Consider the following 11,828-nt stretch of genomic DNA (forward strand, 5'->3'; position numbering starts at 1 on the left):
CAGCAGGTGATTTCTGATTTGAACCAAATATTGTGAAATAATAAGAGAGAAATAACGTTATAGAATTGTTTAGTTGAAGCCACCAAGCATCGATATGTCAAGTTTGGTTGTATTATTTTCTCGCTAAAACTCAAAGGTGCTTGATTGGATTATTAGAGTTGTCTTCGTTACGTTAGACTGGGAACATTAGAAATGTTGAGATAAAATCGTGTTACTCTGAGGAACCTGAAGACGTTTCCATTTCGAGGTTTGTAATACGTACTTGACTTGTTTTCATTTGTATCTAGCTACCTTTTTTCAAGTCGTTAGATTGAAAAAATAACATACGAAGTAAATGTTAGAGCACTGCTCGGTCGAACTCGCAAGTGTTGGAATCTCAAGCTTGTTTCTTAATTTTAGTTGCCAAAACTATATGTCTTGATTTCTAGTCTACTTATATCTAAGTCTCGGATTATGATAGTAAGTGTAGTTGATCTTTAGACTCCACGACGTTCATCGAAGGAAGACGAAGAACTACTCAATGGAACTTGTGTAACTTCACCAATAAAAGGTATATGGAGACTTGAAATCATCTATCACTCAAAAGTCTATCTACTCTATCTCCTATTTGAGACAAAAAGTCGTATTGCTAGATGATTGCTTATCTATTTCTCGAAATATGTGTTGGTAAACTTTCGCTTTAACCAAGTTCATATTTTATTCTTGAAGAAAGTCAAAAGATGATCATGTGAATATCGCCTTATAACATATTACATGATATGTGTGAGACAGTTATTTGATGTAGACTCAAAATGTTTCGTATTGATCATTCGATCACTTGAAAATTGCTTTGAACCTAATAGTTTGCCTGAGACAGCTATTGTCGTCTTCGAAGAATGTTTCAATGATTGAAATGAGGGTTTACAACATGTAACCATGATTGGATATAAATATAGTGTGTATTCACATTTGTAAAAAGTCCAAAACCGGGACCACGGTATGCGTACCCGTACGCGTACTGGTTGGTTGTTGCAAGTCTGGGAACTAAGTATGCGTACCCGTATGCTTACTGGCGGAATTTCAAGTCCTGTGAATTTCTGCTGGAGTTTGGAAGTGTAAAATGGTATGCGTACACGTACGCGTACGGGCGTAACCAAATTCCAGTCCGGCTACTTAGGTATGCGTACCCGTTTGCATACTTAAGTAAGTTATGTTCTAAAATCGGTTTGTTCATGAACTAATACATTTATATAATAAAGAATGCAATCTTTTTCAAACCGTTTCTATGATGTTCATGAAGTGATTCGAGTGAATCAAAATCGATTTTGCTTCAATTGTGTCTTGTATACTTCTATGAGAATATAAACAATTGAACAACTATCTAACTAGTTTCATTTGAGTAATTTGAACTAGTTATGATAAAGATAAATAAGGTTGATATGAAAGTGCTCATATGGCTAACCATTGGTTAACTATTGTTGAACCGATTAAGTGTACACGTTTGGGTACGGTTACCTTTATATAAATGATGGTACATTTCATTTTTGTATAACAAGATAAGTTCGATCTAACGGTTGAAAGATATTAGCTTGCATCTAATCAGGTTTTCATTTAACGATGAATATTGAATGTTTTGTTACCAAGGTAACATTGATTGCAAACCCTGATTTGAAGACTATATAAAGGAGAACTCTAGAAACTGGGGAACCTAATCCCTACAATTCCTATGTGATACTAGATGTGACTAGAGTCGATTCTCCTTTAACCTTAGGTTTTTCACGAAACACTGTAGGTTAACGACTTAAAGACTTCATTGGGATTGTTAAGCTAGACCATACTATTTCTCTGTAGTTGCATGTTCTGATCTTGCTGTTTTCTATCGTGATTGAGTACTATATTCTTTAAGATTTTCTCGAGATTTATTCTCCGATAGGCAAGTTTGAAAAGTAGTCACAAACATCTTCATGGCATCGTTTGTGATTCCACAATATCTTGTTTCGTTAATCGATTAAGATTATTATGAGGTGATTGATAATACTAGGTTGTTCCCCGGGAATATGAGTCCGGTTTATCAATTGGTTTCTGTTCACCTTGATTTATCAAAAGACGGAACAAAACTCATAGGTTTATCTGTGGGAGACAAATTTGTGTATACAATAGAATTTTCTGTGTAATACAGATTTGTTTATCAAGTCTTCGACTTTGGGTCGTAACAACTCTTAGTTGTGGGTGAGATCAACTAAGGGAATCAAGTGTGCGGAATCCGGCGTGGTTCAAGAAGCGTAAGGAATGCAACTGTACCTTGATCAGTGTGAGATTGATTAGGGCTCAACTACATTCCAGTCCGAAGTTATCTTGGTAGTAGGCTAGTGTCTGTAGCGGCTTAATACAATGTGGTGTTCAAATCTGGACTAGGTCCCATGGTTTTTCTGCATTTGCGGTTTCCTCGTTAACAAAGTTATGGTGTCTGTGTTATTTATTTTCTGCATTATATTTATTTATATAATTGAAATATCACAAGTTGTGCATTGAATCGATCAATTGGTAATTCCAACCTTTGGTTGTTGATTGAAATTGATTGATCCTTGAATATTAGTCTTTGATACCGTTCTAGTTATTTATCTTATATTGAATCGGGCTCGCAAATTTCTATTTGTTTGATTGCAGGTTGAATTGAGAAATTGAGATACAACTCTTGGATATACTTTTCTTGAGATTGAGTCTGATTTTATAGTTGATTCTCTAGAAAGTATATTGGAGTTTCTCCATACAGAAATATAAGCGAAATATTGGGTGTGGTTGTTACACCCCCGGTTTTTCAGTAAATGTATCCCTAGTATTTGTCACTTGATTGTTCCGTTATTATCAAAGTGTCAAGGAAGAATATTCTAGTTCGTTTTACACAATTTTGGTATATTAGATTCCCAAGTATACCTTTATTCTTTTGAACTTCGTAAATGCGACATAACACTTTGTTAGTTATTAATGTGTTGAAATTTTGGTTGATTATGTACCTAAAAAAATAATAATTACAAGAAAAATTAAACTTGCGAAACTTATTTCATAGCTAAAGGAGTCAAAGGATCTATTCTAGGACCGATCATTTAAACAACTATCTTTACTAGGACTGGTCCTATGGATTTATGACAAGACTGATTCCTTAGTCGGGGATCTATAACATGATCGATCCCTAATATTAAACAATTAGCCCTTTTTCTGAGCTAGCTATAAACTTATGGTTTGGATAGCAACTGGAAATACAGTTTGGTTAATGCAGAAAATTCACAATGTCGACATTATTAATTTGAACATGTGTTAAACTCTTATTACTTAATGTTCGAGTATTTTCCTTGTACTGGAGGTGAATTCCAAAACCGAAATATTCCATAATATCTTTTGTGATATTCATAATTTATATAGGTCTTTAATTTCCTAGTAATTAAAGCATATCTGTGGAAATTATACTAGTAAAATGTACTTGTATCCTAGATAATATTTAATTACCATCCATGAGATATTTCAGTGTATTAGTTGGATTACAGTTGTAATTATACAAAACAAAAAATTGGTATTTAAAGCATATGTTTTAGTGTTTTCAGATTTTAAAATTCATTAGCGTTCAAACTACTTTTTTTATTATAGATAGTGAAGTTTGTCTTTCTCTCAAACTTGTCTAGTGTCACTCAATACTTTATTCTTGTATTTTTTGTGAGGTAAGCCTACTAGCAGTATTCATTTTACTCACTGGAGAGAAAACTATCCTGATTAGGTAAATCTCTTATGCGCGCTTCATTTAATTTAAAGACTTCTTTGGGATTAAGAAGTGTTTAGTAATACTATTCCTTGGAAACTAGAATCTTATTGTTATCTAGTTCTTGATTATTGATTTGATTGACTAACGATATTGTTGAACCTTGATATTACCTACTTTTTGTTTATTATGGGTTCGTTCTCTTTTGATATAAGGTCATTTGATCTAGATTAAGGATCGACGGTTTGAGATCTGCTTTACTGATTCAAGATCTAAGCCTCAAAATCATCCATTATCAATAAATTTACATTTCAAAACACAAATTCCACAAGAATGAGTTTCGTAAGTTCTTTACAATTCAGTTAATGCTATTTAGGTTTAACTACGTATAACTTGTGGAGTTGGTATACTCCTTCTGTCTTTTTTTGTCTGTTATAATTTCTACTTTAATCTGTCTTTTTTTTTTATAGACATATATTTTTCTTAAAGTATCAAATATACCCTTTATTTTTTATAATCATAAAATCAATTTTAATATAAATGTAATTCAACATCTTAAATATTATCACCATATGTAAGCAAAAAATCTATTCAATATCTTTGCATTAATCGTCGTTCCGTTTTTACTAATAAAAACATTTATGGATAGTTAAAGAATTTCTAATAAAGATTGTACTTATTCTTAAGCAATCTTTGTTTTTATTTTCTTTAAATATTTTCTAAAATAATAAAATTATCCAATTAAGATTTTTTTAATATATTGATTTTAGTTTTAGTAATAACACAATATTAAATAGGGCTAGTCAAGGGTCAATCACGAAATTTTATAGTATTTTCTTAATATTTTGGCTTTGTCGATTAAAACTGTTAATAAAAGACGGAGGGAGTAGTATATAAACCATTTTCTGACTTTCCACCGGCCACCAAGCATGAAACATGTTTAATCTAAAGTAACAATGGAAGAACTTCAGCCGCTGATGCGAAAAATCTCCTTATTCTCGAACGGACATAATTTGGGAAAACAAAAAACTCAAATTATAGGGGACTTTTGCAACTTTCCCAGTCCTGTTGCTGATTTTTTCATGAAAAATCATAATTCTCTCTCCTAGATAACCATGACAATTTTCCATGGCGATATTCCATAATTTAGTACATTTTCCTTGACAACTTTGCATAAGAATTTGGGGATGACTCATGTCGTAGTGGTCGAAAAATCATTAGTTATGATTTGCAAAATATAAGTTCCATAATTGGAAGAATGAAAAATAATTAACTCTTTTTTTATTTTTTGATGGTATAGAACAGTGGTCCCTAGACTACTTCTGAATTGACTAGTTTTTTAGGCTATTTCAAGCGTTCAAACCCTGACCTCGCAGTGGGAGGGAACACGAAAGCCATCCGACTACTTGATAGGTTCTCAAATTAGCCGTAATTAAGGAGGGACAGCTTAGTCAAAAATTTGAGGATAGTCATAGTTGTTGAGGGTAGCCCCAAATTGGATGAACAATTAAATGATCCTGCATTTTTAAGCCTCGGGTAAGTTCTACCTTTCAAACCGGTTTTTGAGGTGGATTACACCCACAAACATCAATATGGCATCAGATCAGACAATTTGTGATGAACCATTTGACTACACCTCTACTCTGTCACACCCCATTTAATGTCCATATGTTAGACTCAAAGAGACTATATCAGCTACACGTGAAGAAACATATTGAGAAAACTCTCACATTAGATACACAATATCATGCAGTTTATAAGCCTTGAGAAACCCTTACCTTGTGGGCCGATTTTCGAGATAAGTTATTCCCATAGATTTCAAAGTAAAATAAAATGGGTTCTACCCATCTCAAACCATGGCAATGGAATGGTATTATATAAGCTTTTATGATTTCATCATATTGGGTTGCCGTAAGCACATCCTTATAGCAAAACACAACCATTACTCTCTCTATTAATATGCAAGTACCTAAACTGAATCATTTTGATACATTTTAAACAACTCAAATTACACAAGCACCATACTATCAACCGTATGGTGGTTTATTAAATAACATGTCCAGCTTGTCCTCTTAAGCAATCTAGCTATGACCGCAAACAGTAGTTAAGGTTTATGACGATGCACGTGTAGTTGTTATTACCCATCAATCCGAAAGGAGAATGAGACAATAAGAATATTGATAGATCTGATCAAGCAAATAGAGCTCCTTCCATGACAATAAAAGCTTTCCCTCTAATCTTTAGTCTTTCAGTTTCCTTATCTAAATGGAGATCCAATACTCCTCCTCTTGGAGATGCCTGCACAAATTAACGCAAAAATGTACCTTACATTGTCAGCTTATATGTGAATGTACGGTCTGGAGAGATCACAAAAAGAGAGGGAGAAAATTTACCATGTAAGCAAGAAAATCAGATTTTCCCAACTTCTTGCTCCAGTAAGGTGCCAAGGCACAGTGGGCACTCCCACAAACAGCATCCTGGAGATCGGGGAAAATGAAAAACGGTTTTAAGTCTGGTGTATGATGAACATGAAATGACACATCTTGATAATAATTTTGTCATTTAATTACCTCGTCAACACCAAGATTTGGAGAGAACAATCGAGAGATGAAATCCAAGCCAGATCCATGGGGAGCTTTGCCTGTAAAAACGACTCCTCTTCCTCCCGTCCACCCTTTTAACTCGTCATAGTTTGGCTTCAAGTCTATGACATTTTGTCCCGATGAGACCTCAATCTACCACAAAAACAAAATGAACTAACCATTTAATTACAACAAGGACTTGAAGACACATGAGCTTCCATATATAAAATGTAAAGTTGTTCGGTAATATATGTTAGCAAGTTATAAAGAAGCAAGAAATGAAATCCTTTAGTCGTAGTGATTTGATTTACATACAATTAGGTCGCCGAAAGAAGCTGTTTTCTTTATATTAAGAACAGATGCACCATTGAGAGTTTGTGGTACGGAAGGTATCTCCAGTGGATCACATTCCACCAGTGTAGTGGTAGGAAAGTCTAATTCGATGAAGAAGTCTGCTGGATCCCGACGACATGGATTATCATCCTCACAGTAAATACTACCATTGCTCAAAATCTTTGATCCATCTAATATATCCTCACTTTTCCGGACAGGACATTTCTTAGCAGTTAGACTTCCGGATAGTCCAATAAATTCAATTAGGTTTGATTTTATTAAACCAGATGTAAATAGAAATTTTGCAGCGGCCATGGTTGCATGTCCACAAATGTCAACCTGCATATAGAAAGAACGGGTTATCTATGAAATTTGTGCTTAATTTTTTTATATACTGACATATATATATACCCATAAACTAAGAACACCAGGGTTTAGGATTTACCTCTGCAACAGTAGTGAACCACCTAATGTTAAAAACAGGATTATACTTCTTTTCATACTCGGATTTATCACAATTATCGTCATCACTATCGCCATCATGATAAACAACTCGAGTCAAGTAGCATGTTATCGGAGCATTAAACTCTCTGGCAAGTCCTAGTAACCACTCATCCTCCTTTTTATCTTCTCCTTCCAACAAACAGACGGCTGCAGGATTACCTTTAAGTGGCCTATCTGTGAATGCATCCACCTGTAATTTAACATCAGAAAAACACTTATTTTAGTCTTTAAACTACATTAGAAAACAGAAAAAATGTCGGTTCGCTACTGCTAAATTAATTATATATTACCACAGAGTATTTAATAGGTCTCTTCGCAGCTGCTATTTGCATTTTCGAGTCTGAACAATGTGATATTTGATGTATAATGACAATGTGATGTATGTTGGTTGTATCAAGGCTTCGATGACAATGTAATGTATGTTGGTTGCATCAAGGCCTCGATTTTAAATACCTAGGCTTGTTACTGAAAAATACGGAATGAGACCAAAGGAGAAACACATTGCAGCGTATTGGGGTCCTACTAAGTAGGCTAACCATTGGACTACGGCACTGCTAAGGACCAGTAGTAATCATCAAGTTGATCGACATGCATACAAATGAAATGAAGTGAATATGATCGGGTGGATGTGTGTGAAGGAGCCACGATCGACCCAATCAAATCTGGTCAACTCATTTTAATCGCAGGCTTTGTTGGCAGTGCTAACTACGCTCCAAACAATTTAGGATTTTACAAGACAAGTGGCACACTTGGAAACTGAGCAGTAGTAGTAGAAGGCAATTTTTCTTTGGTATCTTGGTGTAAAGGTTGGTTGGGTCTCGGCCGGGATAGTGGAATAGTCATATGCAATTCCGAAGGACATAAAATCGTGGGGATTCTTATGTTCATTGAACCTTACGGTCCCATTATAAAAGTCAACATTGCTACAACTTATTGGGTCTGCCTGGTGACTTAGAAGTTGAAGGTGTCGAAGTCGATCTTCGATTTGTTTCCTCTCTTTATGTCGGTATATTAAGTAGCAAATTTATTTTCTTCTATCGTCTGAATTCGCCAAGACTTGACCTGATGCATCTGTCACGTCATAGTCAACATTTGTGCCTAAAATTGTTTGACTGCTCGTTACTAATTAAAAACTCGTAAATGATCATGAAATCACATTTTAATTTGAATAAATTGGAATTGTTGATTGACTAAAAAAAAAAAATTCTCAATATTATGAAATTCCTTTGATGGGTAATTCTTTTTTTTGTTTTTTAAGTTTAGGTTAAAGCTTAAAAATTATATTAAAGTTTAAATTTCAAAGAGGTCTATTACCAACAAGCCCGAAGACATAAGAGAAGAAACAAAGAAAAATCCCTCAAGCCCCACGCGGACGAGTTTCCAACTCAGATCGCTGGTATAGTCAACACTCCATTATTACTGTATCACAATAACATCTGTTCAAATAGGTATTTTATAACAAATCATCAAACCCAAGTGTAACCAAGGTTTGAAAAACATAGGTAAAAGCAGTCACGCTTATATAGCATGTCCTTGAGAATCACAGACAACCTTTTTATATGACATAGCTAGGTAAAAAATAACAACGTTATTCCGACCCGTTATGACCGATCTAATACACAAGTTATAACCTTCTTTGGTAAAAAATTACGAAAATCTTAAACTTTAGAAAAAAAAATTCATTGATTTTAGAAAAATAATTTACGTAGCAGAATATTTTTTTCGGTGTGGGCATACTTGGTCCACGTATATTTATTTAAGAGCAAAATAAAAAAAAAAGTGGTTCTAAGCAGATCTGACGCAAACCCATATCTCAATCATCTTTCACTTTTTGTTATGTTTCTACGAACGATCTCAATTGTGTAGAAGCATCCTTGTCAAACGTTTTCATTTCACATATAAGTACACCCACGCATAATCGGAAGCATCTTCTTATCTATACTTCTTAGGAATATAACCTCTCGACAACATTGGCTAAGTAAGAACAACTATACATATAACCCCAAAGTTCCTTCATCATCATCATCCGTATACTCAAAATCATATACTCAAAGCTCCGGCAATTTCAACCCCCTCGGTTTCTCACTATCAATTAACGAGTTTTGCAAAATACTAAGAATTCAAATTATCATCTCCTCGATTTTTCTTTACTCACACATTCAATGGATATAACTGCAAAACCTGATGCACCCGTGGCAACGTCAACAAGTACACCTTTCACTACACTGCTCAATATGATAGGGCTTCTGATAGGTATTTCTTAAAAAATCTCGTATCTATATGTCTGTGCCGACATCTTGTACTTGCTAATTAGTTATTTTGCGATTGCATTTTGTATAACCAAATCCAATACCATTATCGCCCTTCCACAATCCTTTGGTTGAATTACTACGATAAATGCAAGCTTTTGATTTCGTACCAGTACGTTTTTCTGTTTATATTTTAGTTTATTTCTTTTAGTTTGGTTGACGTTGGTAAATTATTAATACTTTAATTTATTCATATTTTATAGGGTTAGGCCAGTTATCGACTGCTTATGCACTACAAAATGGTGGATGGGCTACCGCGTTCCTCCTATTTGGTTTGTTCATGTTGGGAGCATACACTTCTCATTTGCTAGGGCTCTGTCTCGCAACCAATGTTCGGCTGAGAAACTACTCAGACATCGGGTTTCTAGCATTTGGTAGGACGGGACGATATGTATCATTAGTTTTTATCAATCTGGAGATTTTCATGGCACTTGTTTCTTTTACAATTTCCATGACAGATAATTTAAGCAGAGTTCTGGATGGATATAAGTTGGACATCTCCTTCTTCGGTTTATCTACAGCTCAGAGCTTAACAGTGATTGCTATAGTAGTTTGCATACCTACGGTGTGGTTAAGAAATCTGGATAACATATCATTCATTTCGACATTCAGTATTTTGTTGACCTTTTTGATATGTGGTGTTTTAATTTGCACATGCTTGTTCGGTGGTGTCGAAGCCGACAAAGCTATACCTGTTTTTCGAATAAAAAATATTTTCTCAGTGTCCGGTCTGTACATTTTCAACATCGCCTCCCACATAGCTATCCCTGAAGTCTACAGGTCAATGGTGGATCCTGCCAGATTCTCTATTGTGAGTCTATATACATATATCATTTTATAAGTGAATTTAATTACTGCTTAGCAAGTATGTAGTTGTACTTAATTTTTGATTAGTGAATCGTATTTGGTGCAGATTTCCTTTTTGAGCTTCGGTGCAGTGGCAACTCTGTACACATTTTTGGCATTTTTGGGAGCTAAAATGTTTGGACCAGGGGTTGCCTCACAATTTACGCTGAGCATGCCCAAGCATTTAGTTTTCACACAGATTGCACTATGGGCAGCAGTCATTGTACCAATGACCAAGTATGTTTTCTTGACCGTTCCAATGGCATCTGAAGTGGAACGACATCTACCAGATAAAATGCCTTTGCGAAGGAGAACTGTCATACGGGGTGCAGCCGGGTCTTTACTTCTAATAATTGTTCTTGTTTTAGCAATTGCCGTCCCCTTCTTTGAAACTGTTCTTAGCCTAACTGGTTCCTTCGTTTGTATCTTTGTATCTGCTATACTTCCCATTGCTTTCTACCTTGAGATTTTCAAAAAGAAAATTCCGCTACCTAGTTTAATAATCCATCTGATCATCATAGTAATATGTTTTGTTGTAGGAATTATGGGGGCAATATATAATATTAGGTCAATTGCTAATCAATATCAATGAATTGTTGACATTTGTCACTTTTCTATTGAGACCATTCTACATAATGTAATTTTTTTTGTGATGTCATTCTGAATAGATAATGGGAAAACAAAATGGATTGTTGTCTTTTCTGTCATTAAGCGACCATTAACACCATAAAATGTGAAAGAACGCAGCAAAGTCCATAGGCTCCGAATGCAAATTTGATGCCGTGTTGTGTGGCTACTGTTTTTATTTTTGTTTATTTTATCATTCGCAGAGAAACTATACCACCAGATTGTACTGCTGTCCTGGGAGACAAGGATTTTGATCTTGGACAAAATTTAAGTGCATGGTACAGTTATATACTACGGCTGTTAACACAACATCTAGTACGTGTGCAATATGACCCAAAATTGTACACGGCAGTCTCTTGGCTAAAAAGTTTATTCTTCTGTATATTAAGAAATCAAGACCAATTAGGAAATATTTAACAGGGTGTTAGTTCTCAAAGGAGTTGGGGGAGTTGAGTGTAGTTGGGTTTTTCCCGTTAGTCGTGAGGGAGTTCGATGGAGTCTCTCAAAATACCCGTTAGTCGTGGGAGAGTTTGGAAGAGTCTCCCAAATTCCCTAGAAAATCTTGTTAGTCGTGGGGGAGTTTGAAAGAAACTCTTAAACTCCCTGTTAGTCGTAAAAATTAGAACGCTAGAGAGTTGGTTTTTTTGGGGGAGTTCTGGGGAGTTCTAGGGAGTTTATAGTGTATTTTTGCCTCACTCCAAATCTCTCAAAAAAGTAGAGATTTTGGGAGAGTCTCTCAAACTCCCTACACTCAAAACACCAAACTCTCTCAAACTCCCTATAATCTCTTACACTCCCTCAAAATCTCCAAGATTCAAAATACATTAAACTCCCTCCAACTCACTCGTGGACTAACCCCCTATTACCTTGAAGTAGGAAACTCTTGTATATATATAT

General features: G+C 35.0%; 2 protein-coding genes across 2 annotated transcripts; one reads left to right on the forward strand and one right to left on the reverse strand.

The window, feature by feature from the left end:
- Positions 1-5,779: 5,779 nt before the first annotated feature.
- Positions 5,780-7,481, reverse strand: LOC113326183 (uncharacterized isomerase BH0283-like). Its single transcript, XM_026573956.1, has 7 exons — positions 7,440-7,481; positions 7,091-7,339; positions 6,801-6,984; positions 6,628-6,767; positions 6,301-6,465; positions 6,124-6,207; positions 5,780-6,028 (listed from the first exon to the last, which is right to left on the reverse strand). The coding sequence occupies exons 1-7, from the start codon at positions 7,479-7,481 to the stop codon at positions 5,921-5,923; spliced, it is 972 nt and encodes a 323-aa protein (XP_026429741.1). The 3' UTR covers positions 5,780-5,920.
- A 1,830-nt stretch (positions 7,482-9,311) lies between these two features.
- On the forward strand, positions 9,312-10,896 carry LOC113326184 (amino acid transporter AVT1H-like). Its single transcript, XM_026573957.1, has 3 exons — positions 9,312-9,402; positions 9,662-10,269; positions 10,372-10,896. Exons 1-3 carry the CDS (start codon positions 9,312-9,314, stop codon positions 10,894-10,896), a joined length of 1,224 nt encoding a protein of 407 aa, XP_026429742.1.
- The last annotated feature ends 932 nt before the right edge of the window (positions 10,897-11,828 follow it).

Source organism: Papaver somniferum, unplaced genomic scaffold, assembly GCF_003573695.1.
Source record: "Papaver somniferum cultivar HN1 unplaced genomic scaffold, ASM357369v1 unplaced-scaffold_10, whole genome shotgun sequence".
In the NCBI taxonomy this organism is placed as follows: domain Eukaryota; kingdom Viridiplantae; phylum Streptophyta; class Magnoliopsida; order Ranunculales; family Papaveraceae; genus Papaver; species Papaver somniferum.